The sequence below is a fragment of the Oncorhynchus mykiss genome, chromosome 17, assembly GCF_013265735.2.
Source record: "Oncorhynchus mykiss isolate Arlee chromosome 17, USDA_OmykA_1.1, whole genome shotgun sequence".
Classification (NCBI taxonomy): Eukaryota; Metazoa; Chordata; class Actinopteri; order Salmoniformes; family Salmonidae; genus Oncorhynchus; species Oncorhynchus mykiss.
Window position 1 is genome coordinate 56,247,458 of NC_048581.1, and position 20,320 is coordinate 56,267,777.

Consider the following 20,320-nt stretch of genomic DNA (forward strand, 5'->3'; position numbering starts at 1 on the left):
TTGAAAGGTTACAGCCACTCTCATAGTAACGCGGACACTGACAACTCGTACATAGGGTCCGAACTTTTCGTTTGCGCCTCGGATACCAACACCACCCGCTGGTGGGGGGGTCCCGAGACATAAAGGGGGGTAATAGTAGCCCAGACCCATGATGAGCCTTATCGAGGCCGTTGGGGGGGTCGAGACTACGGACAACACCGTACGAGGCCGCCAGAGCATAAATCAAATCTAGTTGTAAACTCTCCTTTGAGAACAGTGAGGAGCAGACAGGCCCCTAGACGGGCATTATCTTAGAACACATCTAAGATAGTACTGAGGTGTACCACACTGGTCGTAAAGGAAGTCCAGTGGACTTGAATTTAAGTGTGTCTTATCTTTGTTGCCCTTTCCTCCAGTCGTATGAAGTATTGGCCTCATGGGTGTAATGCTATTAATATGAATAATTAATAACCTTTTTTTCCGCAGAAAATCCTGTGTTTCTATGTCAAACAGTTTAGTTATATTTCAGTCTTCTGTGATGTATATGAAGTGTAATATTGCCTACTTTGACTTTACAGGCAACATACCGTGAATCTTGTGTACATTATGTATTCGGCTACAGGAAAATGACATAACACAATTCTTTCAAAATTCAATGCTTTTTTATTTGATAAAACATTTTGTCTGTGCAATCCGTACCCAATATCAGACAAACGTTGACTAACAATATACAATTGAAATAGATTGTACTTTACATGAATGAAACCACCATATAAATACATAAATATAAATGTGCACAATTATATGAATCTATGTAATTATCTGAATATGTGACATATTGATTTGTAATACATAATAATTAATCATGAATAGAGCTGCATTATAATATTTCACTTTTATTATCTGTGAACAAGTATTAGCATACAATTGTGGATAGAAAGATTAGTTAATACAGCTGAAAAATAATAAGTTAAGTTGTCAATTTGAGAGTGCTGGTTTTTCACACCAAATACAAATATACCACAGTTAAACCTCAGTAGTGATATCACAAAATACAAATGAGAGTATTTTTATTTAACCTTTTTGTTTACCAGGCAAGTCAGTTAAGAATAAATTCTTATTGACAATGACGGCCTAGGAACAGTGCCTTGTTCAGGGGCAGAACGAAAGATTATTACCTTGTCAGCTCGGGGATTCGATCTAGCAGCCTTTCGGTTATTGGATTCTTGTTATGCATCCGAAACGGACACCCTATAGTGCACTACTTATAGGGAATAGGGTGCAATGGGCTCTGGTCGAAAGTAGTGCACTAGGGAATAGGGTGCCATTGGCCAGGTCGCTGTTGAATGATTTCATCATGATGAGCGAATTCGAAAGGTTTCGGTGTAGCTTCGCATCTTGCTGCTCTCTTCAGTTCAAGTCGTGTTGTTGTTGATGTCCATCCGGCTGACCAGCTCTGTGACCAGCATCTGCAGCGTTTGTGAGCGCAGCTTGCTGACCTCCAGTACAGCTTCGTGGTTGACAGACTCTGTGTCATTGTAGCTCTTCACCACCTTGTTGGTGATGAGAGAGAGGCCGAACACCCTCATGCCACAGTGGGTGGCTACCACCACTTCTGGTGCTGTGCTCATTCCTATGAGGAGGAGAGAAGCGGAGAGAAGGAAGATGAACACCTGCTGCTACTCACATAATATTATAATGTATTAGAATGGACACCTAGATTTTTATGACGGACAATATTATTATGTACAAAGCACACCTTAGATGTCTGAGCAGATTTTGCCCAAAAATTATATATTATCATGGCACCAATCACCAACCACTTTAATAAACAAATCTATCTAGAATGCATTATTGGCAAGAGAGCAAAAACCGATCTGGGACCAGGCTAGAATCTATCTGGGAGTGAACAAGCTCTAGTTCTCTCACCCACAGCGTCCACCCCTAGTCTGTGAAGGAGTCTGGCCTCTGCGATGCTCTCGAAATTGGGACCTCCCACCATACAGTAAACCCCTTCCTGGACGAACTGAGAGACGCCCATGCTTTTACAGAGGTCAAAGGCTATCTTCCGCAGGTCCTTGTCATACACACCAGACATGGGAGGGAACCGGGGACCAAACCTGGTCAACACAAGACAACAATGTTCAAATTCAAGAATTGTGATGAATATGAATGTGAATGTCCATCTATGAAGCGGAATAAAGGACACCAATCAATGATGGGCTCTATTGCAGCATGTAGGCTACTGAACCACAGCACTGAAGGGTCACAAAGCACCAAAGGCTCGTTGGAGTGGTTTCTGGTATTTCGGAATTGTTTGTGGTATTTAGTAAGTAGGACCTAGTGAGAACCAATGACACTAGACTAGAGGATCTCACTCACTTGTCATCATTGGGTCCGTTGAGGGGATTGAGCCCAGCCAGACCAGGGAAGTTGATATGATCTTTGATGATCATGATGTCCCCAACCTGGTAGCTGTCTGCCAGCGAGCCTGCTGCATTGGTTACTATCAGGGTCTCCACCCCCAAGAGCTTAAATACCCGCACGGGAAAGGTAGTCTGTGTGACAGTGGGAGAGAGACAGAGAGAGAGATGTTTGCACTGATATTTGCACATCGTTATAACACCATAATATGACATTTGAAATGTCTCTATTCCTTTGAAAAGTCAGTGAAATGTTTACTGTTCATTTTTTTGTATTATCTATTATACTTGCTTTGGCAATGTAAGCACTACATGGCCAAAAGTAGGTGGACAAGTCTTCAAATAAGTGGATTCGGCTATTTCAGACACACCCGTTGCAAACAGGTGTATAACATCGAGTACACAGCCATGCAATCTCCATAGTCAAACATTGGCAGTAGAATGGCCTTACTGAAGAGCTCAGTGACATTCAACGTGGCACCGTCATAGAATGCCACCTTTCCAACAAGTCAGTTCGTCAAATTTCTGCCTTGCTAGAGCTGTCCCGGTCAACTGTAAGTACTGTTATTGTGAAGTGGAAACCTCTAGGAGCAACAACGGCTCAGCCGCGAAGTGGTAGGCCACACAAGCTCACAGAACGTGACCACCGTGTACTGAAGAGCACAGCGCATAAAAGTCATCTGTCCTCGGTTGCAACACTCATTACCGAGTTCCAAATTCTGGAAGCAACATCAGCACAAGAAGTGTTCATCGGGAGCTTCATGAAATAGGTTTCCATGGCCAAAAAGCCACACACAAGCCTAAGATCACCATGCGCAATGCCAAGCGTTGGCTGAAGTGGAGTAACGCTTGCCGCCATTGGATTCTGGAGCAGTGGAAACGTGTTTTCTGGAGTGATGAATCACGCTTCACCATCTGGCAGTCCGACATACAAATCTGCCAAATGGATGCCAGGAGAATGCTACCTGCCCGAATGCATAGTGCCAAATGTAAAGTTTGGTGGAGGAGGAATAATAGTCTGGGGCTGTTTTTCATGGTTCGGGCTAGGCCCCTTAGTTCCAGTGAATGCTACAGGTTACAATGACATTCTAAATGATTCTATGCTTCCAACTTTGTGACAACAGTTTGGGAAAGGACCAAGTGGAAGCAATTCCTCGCAGCAATGTTTCAACATCTAGTGGAAAGCCTTCCCAGAAGAGTGGAAGTTGTTATAGCAGCAAAGGGGGGACCAACTCCATATTAATGCCCATGATTTTGGAATGAGATGTTTGACAAGCAGGTGTCCACATACCGGCGCCAATAAAGCCCTTTGAACTGAACTGAATTGAGAGATAGAGAGAGATGATGTGATGAATAAAGGTAGAGAGTTAAACTCAAAACAAGGTGCAATACAGCACAGCTTCAGTAAGTGGGTCTACATATCCCCTTGAGTAACTGCCTGAGCCTAGATCCGACTTCATAAAACCTGGAGTTATGCAAGAAAGACAATAGCAGCATTGAATGGCGTAATGTTGAATTAGCGTGCAAGTGAATTAGCCATGTGATGCAGGTCAACGTGATCACCCAAGGTCAGATGCTGTGACTCATTGGGTGCATCTCAAATGGTGCTTATAGTGCACTACCATATGGCCTCTGGTCAATAGTAGTGTATTTGGGGCACAGTCATAGACTCTCTCGTGCTAACAGTTAGCTCCAACAGTACAGTAATATCTAAGAATTCACAACAATACACACAAATCTGGTGAGTGAGTGAGTTAGTGAGTGAGTGGGTTGGAGGTCAGCCAACCACTGCCTCCCAGTGAGTGATCAGCAGCCCCAGTCACATGGGCCTCATATGCTGCAGATTACTCCCAAGCCAGAGCCCAATGGAGAAAGGGAGACAGATCAGCTACCCTTTCAGCTGCTTTCCTAACCAGATTAGAGTTCCTCAAGTCCCAGGCATGTCCTGTTCATTGGAACCCTTGACTCATAGCCCTTCCGTCACTTTGGATCCCAAATGATGTTGAAATGCAACACAGCATGTCAAAATCATCTAAACAGTAGAACAAATACAGAGCTGTGGGAGAGTGTTGAGTCCCACTGTTTCTCATAGTCTTCAAAGGTCCTGATGAAGACCTGGTGGGACTAATGCTTTTAATTTTAAAATAATAATACACATGTCTGCAAGAAATGACTATTATAGTATTAGTTCTTTCTCTAGTGTTTCTCTAGAATCGTGTCCTTTAATGGTATTTACCCTGGGTCAAATGAGAGCAGGATATTAGAATGGTGTGTTTCTTGGTACTAATATTTGCTCCCTGAGTTACAGTGACAGTCTGTTTAGGGGATGTGGGATGTGCATTAACACTTGTTTCTCAATACTTACCACTGTGATCTGGTACTGACCTTACAGAGTGAGTGTCCCTCATACATGTGGAAACGTCCCTGCATGCAAACACACGTCTTCCCTTTCAGCTCCCCAAACACCAGTCTCCCAGCGTGTCCTTGCACTGTGAAGCCATGCACACACGCACACACACATACACACACACACACATACACACACACACACACACACAAGCAAAGTCAGTTGTTACATAAACAACAGTTCAAAAACACACCTTTAACAACGCTGTTAAACTTGTTCCCTATGTTTAAAGTTTAATGCTGGTTTATTTACATTACAAAGGTTCCAAGTTAGGATGGCCATTTGTCAGGATGGCCAAAGTGGTCAGCATAGCCATTTGTGGTGTGTTAGGATGATTGTGTTGATCGTTAATATTATACTGCATGCTACAATCTTATTGTAACAGGTAGCCTAGCGGTTAAGAGAGTTGGGCCAGTAACAGAAAGGTGGAAAATTCTACCATGGTGGAATATTCTACCATTCTGCCCTTTACCCCCAACAACAACTATTCCCCATGCGCCAATGATGTTGATTAAGGCAGCACCGCGCACCGCTCTGATTCAGTGGGTTGGGTTAAATGCATTCCCTTCCCAGTCAATGTACTGTACGTTACACAAACTTCTGCCACTGGTAATGTCAATATTCCCGGCCCCCAACTCTCTCTTTCTACATCTCTCCATTTCTTTCTCTCTCTATCTCACCATCTCTCTATCTATTTACCTTTCACTTTCTCTCACCTGTGCTCTGTGGGAACCCAGGGATGTCGGAGTAGGGGAAGGAGTCCTGGCACTTGAGAGCGTCAGCTAGCATGCCCAGTCCGGAGCCACAGATGATGGCCACTTTTGGCCGGTGCTGCGTCTGAGACAGGAGCCAACTGGCTGTCTTCTGATAGTCATCATAACTGAGGGAGGAAGTGGAGAACATTGTGACTCACACTGTCTAGAGGGAGCTCTGGGGACAATAACTATCCTGTCTAAAGGGAGCACTGGGGACAATAACTATCCTGTCTAGAGGGAGCTCTGAGTAAAATAACTATCCTGTCTAGAGGGAGCTCTGGGAAAAATAACAATCCTGTCTCGAGGGAGCACTGGGGACAATAACTATCCTGTCTAGAGGGAGCTCTGGGGACAATAACTATCCTGTTTAGAGGGAGCTCTGGATAAAATAACTATCCTGTCTAGAGGGAGCTCTGAGTAAAATAACTATCCTGTTTAAAGGGAGCTCTGGGAAAAATAACTATCCTGTTTAGAGGGAGCTCTGGGAAAAATAACTATCCTGTTTAGAGGGAGCTCTGGGTAAAATAACTATCCTGTTTAGAGGGAGCTCTGGGTAAAATAACTATCCTGTTTAGAGGGAGCTCTGGGTAAAATAACTATCCTGTTTAGAGGGAGCTCTGGGTAAAATAACTATCCTGTTTAGAGGGAGCTCTGGGTAAAATAACTATCCTGTAACGGTCCCCTCGCTGACAATTTAGTTCCAGTACAAAAAGGGTATATTTTAAGTCAAAAAGTCTTGTATGTTGCATTGTGAATGTTCACATACTGGAATGTCTTGCAATCCAGACCACATGTGATTTTACTTAACATAAATTAATGGTGTATAACACAGGGTTAGGGAGGGTCAATTAGAACTGAAGTCATTCAATTCAGGAAATTGTTTGAATTGATGATTAGAAAATGTAAAAGCTTAAAAAAATGCTTCTCCTTTTCACTTTATTGAGAAGTCATTATATATCATATACTTAGATACATTTCTTTCAGTATGAGTGAGATATTCTGTTGTCTGTCAGACCATAAGGGTTGCCTTTACAGAAATTCATATTGCCATAAAACTGCCGAAGAGGTATTAATTTGTCTAACCTAAGCGGTAAGGATCTCCATAACCACATAAGAGATAGATATACTTATAAGAGATCGATTTAATCCTGTAAAAAAAAAGAATATGGACACCGGAAAACGCAATGAAAAAGTCAAGAGAAAAGCAATGACTTACCAGATCTGATCTTTCATTTTGAAGGTTATGTGGTTGAAATAGGTCTTGCACAATGATGTAGGTCTTAAAACACAGCCCGATGTTGATGCTGTGATATTTGTTAAGATGTGGGATCTTCCCCTAGATGATATAACAGAGTACTAGGTATAGACACTGCCGTATAGACACTGCTGTATAGACACAGTGTTGTGTGAATGTTACAGTCTCTTTGGCTGCAGTTAAATAGACTCTGTGACAGTTCCAGAGTAGTCACATGGTCCCTGATTGGTCATAACCCTGCCGTGGCCAATGGAATTAACAAATAAAATGCTCTCTAGTAGAGAGGTGTGTCAAGGAGTTGTGTGCGTAAGGGCCAAATTATATTGAAGCTCCACATTGAGTCACTTTGCTCCTGTATAATTCCTTTGGCTCTGTTTTGTGTCAAGCCTGTCTGTGTAATTCTGAGTTAAGATGGTGATGCTGTTCACGTTTTGTGTTCCCTTCCTAATCAGATTTTGTAGTGGACCTGCTAAAGTTATAGTCTGGCTAATACCTAACTCTCACAGTCTCCCTGCGCTGTGAGTCACGTGGGTCGTGTCAGCCAGTCTACCAAAGTTGGGAAATATATTTGAAGGTATTGTTCGCCCTCCAGCTGGCTGTGTAGCAATTAGCCTGTGGACAAGATTAGTTAATAACAGATTCTAGGATGGTGCACACCCCCATCATAAAACTGCCACAGCTAAGTAGATGTTGTATAGCTCATTATATGATATTTATACAACGCAAGTAGAAATCAATGTGAGCATTGTTTAATGCATTTTTCTGGACAAGACAATCCAAGCACTCCAATGTTCCAGTGTGTAAGCGAGGGGGCATGACGGATGACTGTGACTCTGTGACGGTCAAAATAAAATGTCAATACAATAGCATGTCAATTAACAAAAGATACAGCACTCTACCCTATTGGAATCAATACAAAACACAGCACTCTACCCTGTTAGAATCAATACAGAACACAGCACTCTACCCTGTTAGAATCATTACAGAACACAGCACTCTACCCTGTTAGAATCAATACAGAACACAGCACTCTACCCTGTTAGAATCAATACAGAACACAGCACTCTACCCTGTTAGAATCAATACAGAACACAGCACTCTACCCTGTTAGAATCATTACAGAACACAGCACTCTACCCTTTTAGAATCAATACAGAACACAGCACTTTACCCTGTTAGAATCATTACAGAACACAGCACTCTGCCCTTTTAGAATCAATACAGAACACAGCACCGTATAATTACATATAGTACTGTATATATAATATGAAACAATTATAGGATCTCTGTGTGCAGCACTCTACCCTGTGAGAATCTGGAACTTGCATGCAGATATAACCTACATACTTAGACGATTGCATTGTCATTCCATAGTCGATAGTCATTCATCGTCATTGTTAATATTTGACAATACACTCAAGTTTTTGTTGACTGAGGGAATCTGGCCTAAATCAATAAAAATAGCTACAGAATTATGCCCATTTTCAACATTACCTTTGGTCCATTGAAAATGACCTTGATTTTGTTGGTGTTATTCTGACTGGATTTCTTCAATCATTGTTCTTACAAATGGGATGGTTTAGTAACCAAACCATCAATAGCTGCTCCACCACACATTCAATGGTCACTAGAGTCTAGCACATTATTTGATATCAAACTATACATCAGAAGGCAGAGCAACACCAAGAACAGCATTATGACTCTGTCATACTTCACTTCGACCTTGTCTAGGGACGGCACATTCGTCTGTAAATGGACCTTAACATGATGTAAACCTCCAAACCTCTACTTGACGGGATTGATGAGATGAGCAGATATACTAGATATGCAAAAGTATGTGGACACCCCTTCAAATGAGTTGGATTTGGCTATTTCAGCCACACCCGTCCACCCCCCATTTAAATGGTAACTATGCATCAGTGCAGCCATTCAGTACTGTTGTAATTCTATAAGTCACAAGAACTGCAATAGTGAAAATCAATTTTTACATCCCGAATGGCGCTCAAATTCCTACCCTACATAGTCCACTAGCTTTGACCAGAATCCTATGGGCCCTAAATAGAGAATAGGGTGCCATTTGGGATGAAGCCCATATGTGTGTTACTCTCCTCTCTCTTAGAATGTCTATAAATGCAGATCCCTCGTATCTACACTGAAGATCTCCTGTCTCACACAGGGTGATTATTGCTGCACCATTCATATTCATGTGATTCATTTACATAAAATGTGTCTGAACTCTGCCGGCTCCCACTCATTATACAGCATTTTCTCCACGAACCATCTCCTTGAATTACCTCAATCTGCTTAATTGTATGTCCAGTGTGTGTGTGTGTGTGTGTGTGTGTGTGTGTGCGTGTGTGATATCAGGCACGTACTGTATGCCCTGTCCTCACTTCCTTCCTATGACAAATGCTATGTTTGCTGCAGGAATGTTCCATTTGCATTCAGAATATCACCCTGCCCGTGAATTTCTAGTTAGTGTCAAGATGTTACATATTTTTCCCAATATGGCAGTTTTAGGTCACTGGGGATTCTCAGAGGAGTAGCCCCTCCTCCACCACAGGGCTTTTATCATTAACCCCTGTGCCTTCTGTCTGTGGGATGGACCAATACAGAGATGGGGGTGGGGGGGGGGGGCTTGCTTTAGTCCCAGATGTCTGTCCTATGTTAGCTCTGAGCCTGGCTGCCTGCCCTTGACGGTGACAGTGTCTGTGCATTACTTTTGCTGTCCTTGCCTCTCTGCATCCAGCCACGTGGCCAGATGCACACAGCTGCTCCTCTTAGGGACGGGTGGTTAAGACGCAGACAGACACAGACAGACAATACTACAGAAAGACCCTCAAACCCTCTATAGAGCCAATACTTGTTTATGGGCACAACAGCATACTGTAAGTCAATAATACGATAACATCATCACATGAGATTAAACTATACAATAATAAATATATGATTCATATGTATAAGTGGTAGTTACACTATATATACAAAAGTATGTGGACACCCCTTCAAATTCGTGGATTCGATTATTTCAGCCACACCCGTTGCTGACAGGTGTTTTAATCGATCACACAGCCATGCAATCTCCATAGACAAACATTGGCAGTAGAATGGCCTTACTCAATGTGGCACCGTCATAGGATGCCACCTTCCAACAAGTCAGTTCCTCACATTTCTGCCCTGTTAGAGCTGCCCTGGTCACCTGCAAGTGCTCTTATTTTGAAGTGGAAAGGTCTAGGTGCCGACTAAAGTTTGGTGGAGGAGGAATAATGGTCTGGAGATGTTTTTCATAGTTCGGGCTATGCCCCTTAGTTCCAGTGAAAGGAAATCTTAACGCTATAGCATACAATTACATTCTAGACGATTCTGTGCTTCCAACTTTATGCAACAGTTTGGGGAAGGCCCATTCCTGTTTCAGCATAAGAATGCCCCTGTGCACAAAGCGAGGTCCATACAGAAATGGTTTGTTGAGATCGGTGTGGAAGAACTTGACTGGCCTGCACAGAGCCCTGACCTCAACCCCATCGAACACCTTTGGGATGAATTGCCAAACATCAGTGCCCGGCCTCACTAATGCTCTTGTGGCTCAGCTGAAGCAAGTTCCCGCAGAAATGTTCCAACATCTAGTGGAAAGTCTTTCCAGAAGAGTGGAGGCTGTTATAGCAGCAAAGGGGGGGGCCATCTTCATATTAATGTCTATGACCTTGGAATTAGATGTTTGATGTGCAGGTGTCCACATACTTTTGGTCATGTAGTGTACATGGATAGGCCAATGGCTTCTGTCATGTAGAACTTTTGATCCCAGTGTAAATTGGAGCCGGACGTTGGCCCGTCAGTAGAGAGCCCATTTCGCTGCACCATGAGGTCTCCAATTGATGCTGCCACCGGGTTGACAAGGCCAGCCGGCCGGGTCCAGATGAGTACTGACAGACACTGAGGACGACCAGGCAGGTCAGCATGTGAGGCCCATTACTCCTCCACACGCTGGACTTATCCCCAAATCTAAAGCATGGGACCACAGCAATTGAATTTGAGCACCTCACAAGATCCATAAAATTACTGTCCATTTTCCCCTTTTAGATGCACAACTGTAGCCTTGTGTGAGATATCAGATGAATACATACAGGTCAGCCAGGAGCAGACCCCCCAAGATTGATTCGGGTGACATTGAGTGAGTTCCATTCGTGAAATGATGAATGGGGAAGTTCCAATGCTTGCTTGTAATCTCTGTTTGGTTGAAACTTGTCACGTTCTGACCGTTATTTCCTTTGTTTTTTCTTTATTTAGTATGGTCAGGGCGTGAGTTGGGGTGGGCAGTCTATGTTTGTGTTTCTAGGTTTTTTCTATTTCTGTGTTTGGCCTGATATGGTTCTCAATCAGAGGCAGCTGTTTATCATTGGCCCTGATTGAGAACTTTATTTAGGTAGCCTGGCTTTCACTGTTGGTTTGTGGGTGTTTGTTTCCTGTGTCAGTGCCACACGGGACTGTTTCGGTTCGTTTATATTCACTTTATTGTTTTTGTATTTCATAGTGTTCAGTCTTTTCTATTAAAACATGGACACTTACCATGCTGCTTTTGGTCCGATCCTGACGGAAATCTGCCGTTACAAAACTGGTACGATGGAGAGCGTCTAGGCTCAAGGGACTAACATTTGTCTAACATTTGAAAATGGGGATTAAATAATAGATCTGAATCACATTACATGATAATGTACCTCACTATGTAAAAATAGTTGTAATATTACATGATGACAGTAAGGCTGTTTTGTAATAGCCACCCTAATAATAGTTTGGCAGCTAAGCATAATAATTGTTCAGTTTGTGATACAATCACCATTTGGCACAGATGTAGATACATGTATCGTCACGCCTGCTCCCGCTCTTCCCCCCTGGTGCTCGAGGGCGCCAGGCTCCCCAGCATTGCGCACTTTTGCCATCATTACGCACACGTTCCCAATTAAATGTCCATCTCCCTGTACCTGCTTCTCATCTCCGCCATTGGTCCTTACAGAATGCAGAAGCCATCATACGAAGCATCGGGAAGTGCTGACGTTCCGGTTGGTGGGGACGTCGGGTCCGGGGCCTGACACCGACAGAACCAGGGGTGTCTAAGCCAGCTCGTCAGGCTGTCACGCCTCAGCCGGTTTGTCTGGGTTTCACGCCCAGCTGGCTTGCCCAGCAACTGTACCTCTGCCGGTCAGTCAGGCTCGCCCAGGTGGGATGCCGGGTGGCGCACCTAGAAGGGTGTGACTTTCTGTAGCAGGTTAGGACAGAATTTTAGCGAACCCTACCCTTTTTCCTAACCTTAGCCTAATTCTCCTAAGCTGCTGCGTAAGTTGCCTAACCTGCTACGAAAAGTCATCGTCTGTAGCTGTATACCATCTAGTCAAAACCCTTGTTGTGGGCCCACATATCAAGAAATTGCCCTAGGAGTCGTTCATGTCAGTTGTGTTCTATGCTGACATATAGTGAAAATGCAGTATAGTGCAGATTAGTATTTGAGGTCATTGATGAAAAAGTGCAGTAATTGGCTCAATTCAATGTCACTTAATCCCTATGAGCTTGATGGCCGGTTGATGGGGGCCACAGAAGAGGGGAAGAAACTGTTCAGGTGATGGGCGGTTTTGGTCATAATTCACCTGAACTGTCTGCCAGAGCTGAGTCTTTGAAATATGGGGTGTCCTGGGTGGGCAGCGTCTGCAATGATCTTACCTGCATGCTTCCTTGTCCTGGATCTGTGCAGGTCCTTGATGGAGGGCAGGTGACAGCTGACGGCCTTCTCCGCAGACCGGACGATGCGCTGCAGTTTGTCTTTGCAGCGGGCACACACCCAAATGGTAATAGAAGAGGTGAGTGATGCACGTGAAGAACCGAACCAGAATTGTCCAAGAGAGTTCATCTAAATCTGTCTGTGAAGGCAGTCAACCTGATACCCAAAACTATTTTATTGACCTTGGGAAGAAGAGCTTTTTGCGTACAGGTGTCTCGGATACAGTGAGACAACGTTCTCGACTCTCATCCTCTTGCATAAACAAATGAAAGTATGCTTGGAACCAAAAATAGATTACTTGGAAATAGGTTGCTAACCCTAGCTTAATGTCCACATCCTATTTCAACCCTAAACCTCAACCACAATCCTAACCCTGTTTCTTTTTTTTATCCTGTATTTATTTAACTAGGAAAATCAATTAAGAACAAATTATTATTTACAATGAAGGCCTACTTGTAAAGCCCCCTCGGCCAAACCCTCCCCTAACCCAGACAACGCTGGGCCAATTGTGCCCCGCCCTATGGGACTCCTGATCATGGGACTGTAGTGTGATACAGCCCGGATCAAACCCGGGACTGTAGTGACACCTCTAGCACTGCGATGCAGTGTCTTAGACCGCTGTGCCACTCGGGAAGCTTAATGTCCTCATCCCGGTTCAACTCTTAACCTAGCCTCAACCACAACCCTAACCTTAGCTTAAGCCTTAAGGTCATACCCCTAACTTAATGTCCACATCCCAGTTCAAACCTTACCCACAGAGAGCATGCAAATACATCAAACACATGGTTTCCATGTGGTTGATGTCACTCCATTTGCTCAGTTCCAGACATTATAATGATCCGTCCACCCCTCAGCAGCCTCCTGTGCTCCACACCATATCTACTACACCATATCAGTTCCACCACTTACTGAGATAACTTTCCTTGAGAAACTCTCTACTCTGAATCCAAACATTACAGGCTGGGAAAACTTTCTCATTATTTACACACTTGCATGCATGAACACACACATACTCTCTCGCTCTTTCTCTTTCTCTCTCTCTCTCGCTCTTTCTCTTTCCCTCTCAGACTAAACAGTCCAGCGTGATATACAGTGTCACCAGGAAGGAGGACCTTGTCCTCACAGGAGTCTGTACACGGCCGTGTGTGTGTGTGTGTGAGAATGTAAGTGTGTGAGCAGAAACACACTCCACACGGGCTGGGTCAACCTTAACCAAGGTCATGTGAAGGAAAGGCAACGAGTCAAGGGTTCTAATGAACAGGGCATGCCTGGGACTTGAGGAGCTCTAATCTGGTTATGAAACAGCAGCTGGTAGGGTAGCTGGTCTGTCTTCCTTTCTCCATTGGTCTCTGGCTTGGGAGTAATCTGCAGCATATGAGGCCCATGTGACTGGGGTTGCTGATCACTCACTGGGAGGCAGTGGTTTGCTGACCACCAACCCACTCACTCACTCATCAGATTTGTGTGTATTGTTAATTTTTAGATACTACTGCACTGTTGGAGCTAGGAACACAAGCATTTCGCTACACCCACAAAAATCAAATAAAATATAATTGTATTTGTAACATGTGCAGAATACAATCTTACTGTGAAATACTTACTTACAAGCCTTTAACCAAGAATGTAGTTCAAGAAAGAGTTAAGAAAAGCTTTACTAAATAAACTCAAGTAAAAAAGAAAAATAACAAGGCTATATACAGGGGGTACCGGTACCGAGACAATGTGTAGGGGTACAGGTTAGTCGAGGTCATTTGTACATGTAGGTAGGGGTAAAATGACTATGCATAAGATAATAAACAGCAAGTAGCAGCAGTGTAAAAACAAAGGGGTGGGGGGGATTAATTGTTCAGGAGTCTTATGGCTTGTGGGTAGAAGCTGTTAAGGAGCCTTTTGGACCTAGACTTGGCACCCTTGGTACCGCTTGCCGTGCAGAAGAGAACAGAGAACAGTCTATAATTTGGGTGACTGGAGTCTTTGACAATTTGTGCACATGCCTGATCCCAATCTGTGCACATGCCTGATAGCATCTGCTAAATATGTGTATGTGACCAATAAAATGTGATTTGACCAGTCTAGCCATGTGATGCCATCTGAAATGTCAATTGGAAGAAATACAAAAGAGGAAGTCGACAAGTAGTTTTAAAAGGCAGATAGGGGATCAGGCACGTGCACAGATAGGGGATCAGGCACGTGCACAGATAGGGGATCAGGCACGTGCACAGATAGGGGATCAGGCACGTGCACAGATAGGGGATCAGGCACGTGCACAGATAGGGGATCAGGCACGTGCACAGATAGGGCTCTACCGTTGAAGAGCACATGCCCTTTTCAGTGGTGGTATAATTTCCCCAAAAATGCTTTTTTTTGTATAATTTATTTGTTGTGTTTGTTCTAGACCCACTGCACACAGTTATGATGTCTACGGACAAGATGGGTGCCGTTTTACAGGCTTCTAACCAATTGTGCTATTGGGTGTGTTTTTTCTGGATATCAGGACAGTGATTACACACCTCGTACTGGACAAAGATTTTTTCGGACTCAAAGGATTTACTACAGACACCTGACAAGGCCCAAATCCCTGTGATTCTCATACAGAAGAAATGGAGATATCGGGGATGTAGATCAGAGTGCCTTGTCTGACGGTGAGTGAGGATCCAACAGTGAGTGAGTATTCCCCCTCTACCATCAGTCCTATTAGCCAACGTGCAATCATTGGATAACAAAATGGATGAGCTCGGATCAAGACTATCCTACCAACGGGACATTAAATATTGTAATATCTTATGTTTCACAGAGTCTGGGTTTTCGTACCATCGGTAAGACAGAACAGCTGCCTCTGGTAAAACAAGGGGTGGTGGTCTGTGTCTGTTTGTAAATAGCAGCTGGTGCACAAAATTTAATATTAAGGAGGTCAACAGGTTTTGCTCTCCTGAGGTAGAATATCTTATGATAAGCTGTAGACCACAATGTTCAAGAGAGTTTTCATCTATATCTTTTGTAGCTGTCTATTTACCACCACAAACCGTTGCTGGCACAAAGACCGCACTCAATGAGCTGTATAAGGCCATAAGCAAACAAGAAAATGTTCATCCAGAGTCGGCGCTCCTAGTGGCCGGAGACTTTAATGCAGGAAAACTTTAATCTGTTTTACCGAATTTCTACCAGCATGTTAAATGTGGAGGGAAAACCAGAGGGAAAAAACTCTAGACCACCTTTACTCCACACACAGAGACGCATACAAAGCTCTCCCTCGCCCTCCATTTGGCAAATCTGATCATAATTCTATCCTCCTGATTCCTGCTTACAAGCATAAACTAAAGCAGGAAGTACCAGTGACTCACTCGACAAGGAAGTGGTCAGATGACGCAGATGCTAAGCTGCAGGATTGTTTTGCTAGCACAGACTGGAACATGTTCCGGGGTTCTTCCGATGGCATTGAGGAGTACACCACATCAGTCACTGGCTTCATCAATAAGTGCATCGACGACGTCGTCCCCACAGTGACCGTACGTACATACCCCAACCAGAAGCCAAGGATTACAGACAACGTCCGCACTGAGCTAAATGGTAGAGCTTCCACTTTCAAGGAGCGGGACTCTAACCCGGACACTTATAAGAAATTCCGCTATGCCCTCTGATGAACCATCAAACGGGCAAAGCCTGTTTCCAATGGCATTGGGGTTCTTCCGACGGCATTGGGATTTTTCCGATGGCATCGATATTCTTCTGATGGCATTGAGGAGTACACCACATCAGTCATTGGCTTCATCCATAAGTGCATCGATGACGTCGTCCCCACAGTGACCATACGTACATACCCCAACCAGAAGCCATGGATTACAGACAAGTCCGCACCTAGCTAAATGGTAGAGCTGCCACTTTCAAGGTGCAGGACTCTAACCTGGACGCTTATAAGAAATCCCGCTATGCCCTCTGATGAACCATCAAACAGGCAAAGCGTCAAAACTATGAGAACAAAAAGCTCAAATCTGCTGTGAGACAGATGGTACAGGACTAAGACCGGCTCCGACGTTCGTCAGATGTTGCAGGGCTTGCAAACCATTACAGACTACAAAGGGAAGCACAGCTGGGAGCTGCCCAGTGACATGAGCCTACCAGACGAGCTAAATAACTTCTATGCTCTCTTCAAGACAAGCAACACTGAAGCAGGCATGAGAGCATCAGCTGTTCCGGATGACTGTGTGATCACTCTCTCAGTAGCCGATGTGAGTAAGACATTTAACCTCTCTGAACCACCCATCCCGGATCCGGTATAATTGTCATCAGCAGCGCTGAATAGCATAGCACCACAGTCAAATAATATTACTAGAAAATATTCATATTCATGAAATCACAAGTGCAATATTGCAAAACACAGTTTAGCCTTTTGTTAATCCACCTGTCATCTCAGATTTTGAAATTATGCTTTACAGCAAAAGCAATACAAGCGTTTGTAAGTTTATCGACCGCTCGACAAAACAATAAGTACACATAGCATCAGGTAACTTGGTCGCGAAAATCAGAAAAGCAATCAAATTATTTGTTTACCTTTGATGATCTTCGGATGTTTTCACTCACAAGACTCCCAGTTAAACAACAAATGTTCCTTTTGTTCCATAAAGATATTTTTTATATCCAAATACCTCCGTCACTTTGGTGCGTTATGCCGAGGAATCCACTGGAAAGAGCGGTCACGACAATGCAGACAAAAATTCAAAATTATATTCATAATGTCCATAGAAAAATGTCAAACGTTTTTTATAATCCAACCTCAGGGTGTTTTTCAAATATCTATTCAATAATATATCAACCGGGACAGTTGGCTTTTCACTAGGACCGGGAGTAACAATGGCCGCCTTTCTATTTTGCGCACAACTCACTCTGAGAGCCCAAACCTATCCACTTACGCAATGTGGTCGTTCACGCTCATTCTTCAAAATAAAAGCCTGAAACTATGTCTAAAGGCTGTTGACACCTTAGGGAAGCCATAGAAAAAGGAATCTGGTTGATATCCCTTTAAATGGGCAATAGGGATGCATAACAAGAGGTTTCAAAAACAGGGGCACTTCCTGATTGGATTTTCCTCATGTTTTAGCCTGCAATATCAGTTCTGTTTAACTCACAAAATTTTGACAGTTTTGGAAACTTTAGAGTGTTTTCTATCCTAATCTGTCAATTATAAGCATATTCTAGCATCTGGTCCTGAGAAATAGGCCGTTTACTTTGGGAACGTTATTTTTCCAAACATAAAAATAGTGCCCTCTTGCTTCAAGAGGTTTACTAGGCAAGTCAGTTAAGAAGAAATTCTTATTTACAATGACGGCCTGCCAAATATCAAAAGTCCTCCTGCGGGGACTGGGATAATATTTTTTATTTTTAAATACAATATAAATATAGGACAAAACAAAAACAAGAGAGACAACACAACACTACATAAAGAGATATCTAAGACAGCAACATAGCAAGGCAGCAACACATGACAACACAGCATGGTAGTAACACAACATAACAACAACATGGTAGCAACACAAAACATGGTACAAACATTATTGGACACAGGCAACAGCACAAAGGTCAAGAAGGTGGAGACAACAATACACAAAGCAGCAACAACTGTCCGTAAGAGTGTCCATGATTGAGTCTTTGAATGAAGAGATTGAGATAAAACTGTCCAGTTTGAGTATTTGTTGCAGCTCCTTCCAGTCGCTAACTGCAGCGAACTGAAAAGAAGAGCGATTTCAGGGATGTGTGTGCTTTGGGGACCTTTAACAGAATGTGACTGTCAGAACGGGTGTTGTATGTGGAGGATAAGGGCTGCAGTAGATGTCTCAGATAGGGGGGAGTGAGGCCTAAGAGGGTTTTATAAATAAGCATCAACCAGTGGGTCTTGCGACAGGTATACAGAGATGACCAGCTTACAGAGGAGTATAGAGCGCAGTGATGTGTCCTATAAGGAGCGTTGGTGGCAAATCTGATGGCCGAATGGTGAAGAACATCTAGCTACTCGAGAGCATACCCATACCCGCCGATCTATAAATTACATCTCCGTGATCTAGCTAGTTTGGCAGCTGGGGTGAAAGAGGAGTGAGTACGATAGAGGAAACCAAGTCTATATTTAACCTTAGCCTGCAGCTTTGATATGTGCTGAGAGAAGGACAGTGTACCGTCTAGCCATACTCCCAAGTACTTGTATGAGGTGACTACCTCAAGCTCTAAACCCTCAGTGGTAGTAATCACACCTGTGGGGAGAGGGGCCTTCTTCTTACCAAACCACATGACCTTTGTTTTAGAGGTGTTCAGAACAAGGTTAAGGGTAGAGAAAGCTTGTTGGACAATAAGAAAGCTTAGTTGTAGAGCGTTTAAACTTGCTCTGTCATCAGTGCCGGATTTGGCCATTCCGGACTCCTACTTACGGTGGTGGCATCGCTTGTTCTTGACCAACATCTTACTATCAAGTGTCCACATGTTGTTCATACTCTTTTAACAATGAATCAAGCTGCGCAGGTCACAGCTGCTCATTGAAACAAGTGGTCAACTGTGTTGGAGGCTCCTAACATCATCATACAACGTGACACACCATGTAATCCAGCTACTCTGATCCTTCCTCCAGATACCACATAACTTGAACACGACTGTTGTGAGTTGGTTTTGGATCAGCTCTCTGATGGGTTTATTAAGAGTCATCTGTTGGAAAACCCTGAGTTTATCTTATACACAGACAGACGGTTCAAGCATTGTGGAGGGGGTGCGAGGAAGGCAGGCTGGGCAGTAACTACAGTGGACAATGTGATAGTGACAGGCACGTTAACTGCAGGAACATCGGCACAGGTGTACGGAAATAGTTGCTTTGACAGAAACATGCAAACATGCTGAAGGAAAAACAACTAATATCGACTCAGACTCAAGCTTCTGGTGATTTTGGAAAAATATGGAAAAACTGAGGATTCATGACATCACTGGGAGCTCCTGTGAAGAATGGATCAGAGGTGATGGCTCTACTGAATGCTGTTACAAGGACAAGTTGCAATTTTGAAAATGAAAGCTCATGGAAAAATATTTACAGAAGAGAGTAAAGGTAATGATCTGGCTGACCAGGAGGCTGCCAAGAGAACGCCTCTGTCACCCAAACTGATTAGGAGTTGCACCTTGGATACATTGCAACACATTGGAGACATGCCACGCAGTGCACCAAAATTTGAAGTGTGGGAATGGATGGCTGCAGGATGCAAACTCAATCAAAAAGGTGTGTGGAAATCCAACCGGAGATGTGTAGCACCAAATGCACTCTTACCCTACTTGGTGACACAGATCCACTCTTTGGGCCATATTGGTGTGGACAAGATAGTTTATCGTTTTGTGGGCAAACGGTGGAATCCTGGTGTGCGGAAAGTGGCTGAGGCTGTTGTATTGAAAATAACACCAAGGGATGAGTGAAAGTACAGACACAATGAGCGCCTGCCTCACCAGGAGCCTTCAGACATCTACAGATTGATTATATCACGCTGCCCAAATGTAAAGGACAGGAAGATGTGCTGGTCGTTGTTGATCGTTTCTCACGATGGGTTGAAGCCTTCCCTACTAAGTAAGGAACTGCACAACACACAGCTAAAATTCTGATTCGAGAAATCATTCCCAGATGGGATTTCCAGAACAATTAGATTCCGACCAAGGCACAAGTGTGTCAGGGGGTAGCTCGTCTTCTGAACATAGACTGGCAACTACACTGCCCTTCCC

At 43.7% G+C, this 20,320-nt stretch overlaps 1 protein-coding gene across 3 annotated transcripts; it reads right to left on the bottom strand.

The window, feature by feature from the left end:
* Positions 1 to 628: 628 nt before the first annotated feature.
* pnp4a (purine nucleoside phosphorylase 4a) lies at positions 629 to 6,995 on the bottom strand. Of its 3 annotated transcripts, none has more exons than XR_005037019.1 (6): positions 5,526 to 5,712; positions 4,788 to 4,891; positions 2,362 to 2,537; positions 1,909 to 2,099; positions 1,305 to 1,612; positions 629 to 1,262 (listed from the first exon to the last, which is right to left on the bottom strand). XR_005037019.1 is itself a non-coding variant. In XM_036950228.1 (6 exons), exons 1-6 carry the CDS (start codon positions 6,795 to 6,797, stop codon positions 1,395 to 1,397), a joined length of 870 nt encoding a protein of 289 aa, XP_036806123.1. In that variant the 5' UTR covers positions 6,798 to 6,995; the 3' UTR covers positions 629 to 1,394. The 3 variants fall into 3 exon arrangements, 2 of the variants coding, with proteins under 2 accessions (XP_036806123.1, XP_021424602.2); XM_036950228.1 differs by adding an exon at positions 6,781 to 6,995 and having other exon boundaries at positions 629 to 1,612; positions 5,526 to 5,689; XM_021568927.2 differs by having other exon boundaries at positions 629 to 1,612; positions 5,526 to 5,727.
* Between the last annotated feature and the right edge of the window lie 13,325 nt (positions 6,996 to 20,320).

Coding starts and splice junctions, on each gene's coding strand:
- pnp4a (XM_021568927.2), bottom strand. CDS start 5,712: ATGTTCTCCACTTCCTCCCTCAGTTATGATGACTATCAGAAGACAGCC. Junction 2,538..4,787: donor AGGGACACTCACTCTGTAAG/GTCAGTACCAGA, acceptor ACTGTCACACAG/ACTACCTTTCCCGTGCGGGT. Junction 2,100..2,361: donor AACGGACCCAATGATGACAA/GTGAGTGAGATC, acceptor TGTGTTGACCAG/GTTTGGTCCCCGGTTCCCTC.